The 3,073-nt window shown below is 37.0% G+C and overlaps 1 protein-coding gene across 1 annotated transcript; it reads right to left on the reverse strand.

Annotated features, from left to right (window-relative positions):
• Positions 1-1,842: 1,842 nt before the first annotated feature.
• LOC148573054 (protein FAR-RED ELONGATED HYPOCOTYL 3-like) lies at positions 1,843-2,526 on the reverse strand. Its single transcript, XM_088505649.1, has one exon. The coding sequence runs from the start codon at positions 2,524-2,526 to the stop codon at positions 1,843-1,845; it is 684 nt and encodes a 227-aa protein (XP_088361775.1).
• Positions 2,527-3,073: the final 547 nt, after the last annotated feature.

A 3,073-nucleotide genomic window follows, 5' to 3' on the forward strand; every position in this document is an offset into this window, starting at 1 on the left:
TGAACGTTTATCATGTTTTATTCAGCATATAAATTGCGTTCGATTTAGTAGTGTTGGCCAATTAGATTTCCTTGTCTGGTCATTTGTGATTTAACTGATGTTCATTTTGCAAATGTTTATGTTGGGAACCCATGATTTGTGGTCGGTTAAATGGAGTTGTGATTTTGATTCACCTATTGTTATGTGTTCTGTTGAGTTCTTTTGCATTCAAAAAAATGTTTCTCTTGCTGATTGAATTTTTATCACGTTTTATTCAGTATATGAAAGGAGTTCGGTTGATTATTGTTGCTTCTTTTTATTCACTTTTTATGTCCCTTTCAGGGATTAATAATTTCCTAGATGAGGGTTTACGTTAGGGCAGAACCCTTAATGGAGGACGGAGAGGGAGAAGAAGGAGAGTATATCATGTTGAATGGTCAACATACAGAGTAAAAATCTTTCTCTTCTATAGTGCTATTTTTAATGTGTTTTATTTTGTATACTATTAATCGTACTATACTCAATTCTTGCTTAGCTATGATTGTGGCATATACATCATGAAATGTCTTGAAACAATTGATCCTCGAAAGATCAAAAGCAGGAAGAGATATCAATATAAAGCTTGGACACAAGTAAGTAGTTTCAAAATTAATGCAATTCTTTCATTTCTTATTTTGGTTGGGTTCATTTCTTATGTAACTAATTCCTTTTGATTGAAATGTAGAAAGAGATTGATGGCTTCAGGTACGAATATGGTCTAAATATTCTGCTGTACGAAATGAACAAAATCAGAGACCAAGTGATTCGGGCATTTGAAGCAATAAGACTCCCGAAACCATCTGCTGCCTTCGCCAGCCCTTATTGGAAATTCTCATCTGTAGATTTAGATAGTAGATAGGATATACTAGGATTGACTGGTTATAATTAACAATATTTTGCTTAACTTGTTTGAAAAAGCAAACAATGCTTCTTTCAATGTATTTATGTGAATATTAATGTAAATGTTAATATCAATATATGTATCTAATGTTAATATTTATATCTGATTCAAGATGGATAACTCCTTGTCTTGTCGGTCTAAGATGTTAATTTATATATCTGTTGGAACTGTCTGGCTGCTATTTTGTTCCAGGCTTATAGTGAATGGAATCAGGGTATTTATCAAGACATTACGAACCCCAAAAAATACAATGAACCGAAATTACTACACTGCATGAATCAAAAAGTTGCATAAATCAATATAGTAGAGAGCTAATTATAAAAACTGTTTCTATCAGTATTCAGTTTCAGAAACACCCGAACTCTCTGACATAGCACAATAAATTGACTATTTACTAAACAAAAAAGTGACTATTGAATAAAGAATTTCACAAAAAGCTAATATCAAAAACAAAAAAAGTGACTATTCAATAAAGACTAACAAAAAGTCAGAAATCAACCCTCCTATAATATCAGTGAACCGAAATTTGTCCATAGGTGAAAGGAAATTTATGTTAATAAGAATTTGTATAATCCTCTCCTAGATAATTCATACCTGGTGCATTGTAAAATCTTGAACTTGGCTGAATCGTTGGTCCGCCGTCTAAAAGTTTCAACTGCAAAAAAGAAAATAAATCGTATATTACCAAAATGCCCAAATGAATGTTTTCCTAATCGAAAGCAAATCAATTTTACCTCGCTTAGAGCTGGTGTTTTCTTTTTCTTCTTAGCGTTAGAGATCTTTTTTTCCAGGTTTGATCCAAGCCTATTCTTGGGCCAGCCTCTTATTCAGACACGTGGTGGGCTTTGAAGGTCGTTCACATTGCTCAACGTCACTTTTTCATGGGATAACAAGCATTTTCCTTTTCTTCTCTCTTAATATTCTTACATCTCAACCATGACATTGTCAAATGCCCGGTGCAGAATTCCGGTCAGCTCCTCGGACTCTGATGTAAATTCGCATATATTGTGCAACCGAAATACTAAATCGTCAAATCTCTTGCTTCTCGGCTCCAATAAACGCTCGTCTTGGCTGTGCTCGATATGTGTGTGCCTCCTCTTTATGTTCTTGCTCCTGCACTCCAGTATGTATTTTGGTGCCACGTTATCCACTCGCTCGAAGCTTAGGATGCTCAGGGAATGGCGGCACAATATGCCCCTTGACTCAAATAGCAAGCATTGGCACTTTACCTCTCGTGATACTACATCGTAGGTGATCAAAAACTTGTTGAATGTTGAGTTGGAGACTTTCTCTACGACTTCGTATGTTGTGAAACCTAGGGTGGAATGCATTGATCTTGAGATGCAGTTCACCTTTTCTCTGAATTGTGTTTGAACTTTCCTGAACTTCTTGTGGGTATACACGTGTTGAAACTGCGCCTCTATTGCTGATTTTGTTGTGCACGGTATCACGGTGTGAAAATCTGCAACGTCAAATTCTCTCTCTCTTTGCTTTTTGCTTGCTAGGCAATTGTCGTATTGCTTCACGAATTGCCTCAGGGAGCTGTTGCGTGTAATAAACTTGTTGAAAAATGTGTGCATGCTCTCACTCCATTGTGTGCTTCTCATCCCGACTCAGAAATGGTGATCCAGGTAAACTAGAATCCATATATGCCGATCCTCGTACAGCTCTACAGAATGAATCGAAGTAAATAGCTTCACTAAACTAAAATCTGTGCATGTTTTGACCCAAAAAGTAAAGGCATAAAAATAATTCGAATTAAAACCTCGGTTACCTGAGAGCCACTTGTTGCCTCCAAGACTGAACTTTGTGATGAAATCATTTCAGTTTCTGTCGAATGCATCTTTTGTGAACGAGTTCCAAACGACATGACTTATCTCTTGTTCGATTTTTTTGTGCCGCTTGTAGCCGTTTAGTTTGTTTGGGATCTTTTTCATGATGTGTCAGATGCACCAGCAGTGAATTGTTGTTGGCATGCACATCTCAATGGTCCTTTGCATTGATGCGCATTGGTCAGTGAGAATGCCTTTTGGTGCCTTGGCTCCCATGCAACGGAGCCAACACTCGAATAGCCATTTGAATGATTGGATTTCCTCATTTTTTATCAGCGCGCATCCGAGAAGTGTCGACTGACCGTGGTGATTCGCGTCCACA

Source organism: Arachis ipaensis, chromosome B2, assembly GCF_059453495.1.
Source record: "Arachis ipaensis isolate K30076 ecotype BB chromosome B2, ASM5945349v1, whole genome shotgun sequence".
NCBI lineage: Eukaryota > Viridiplantae > Streptophyta > Magnoliopsida > Fabales > Fabaceae > Arachis > Arachis ipaensis.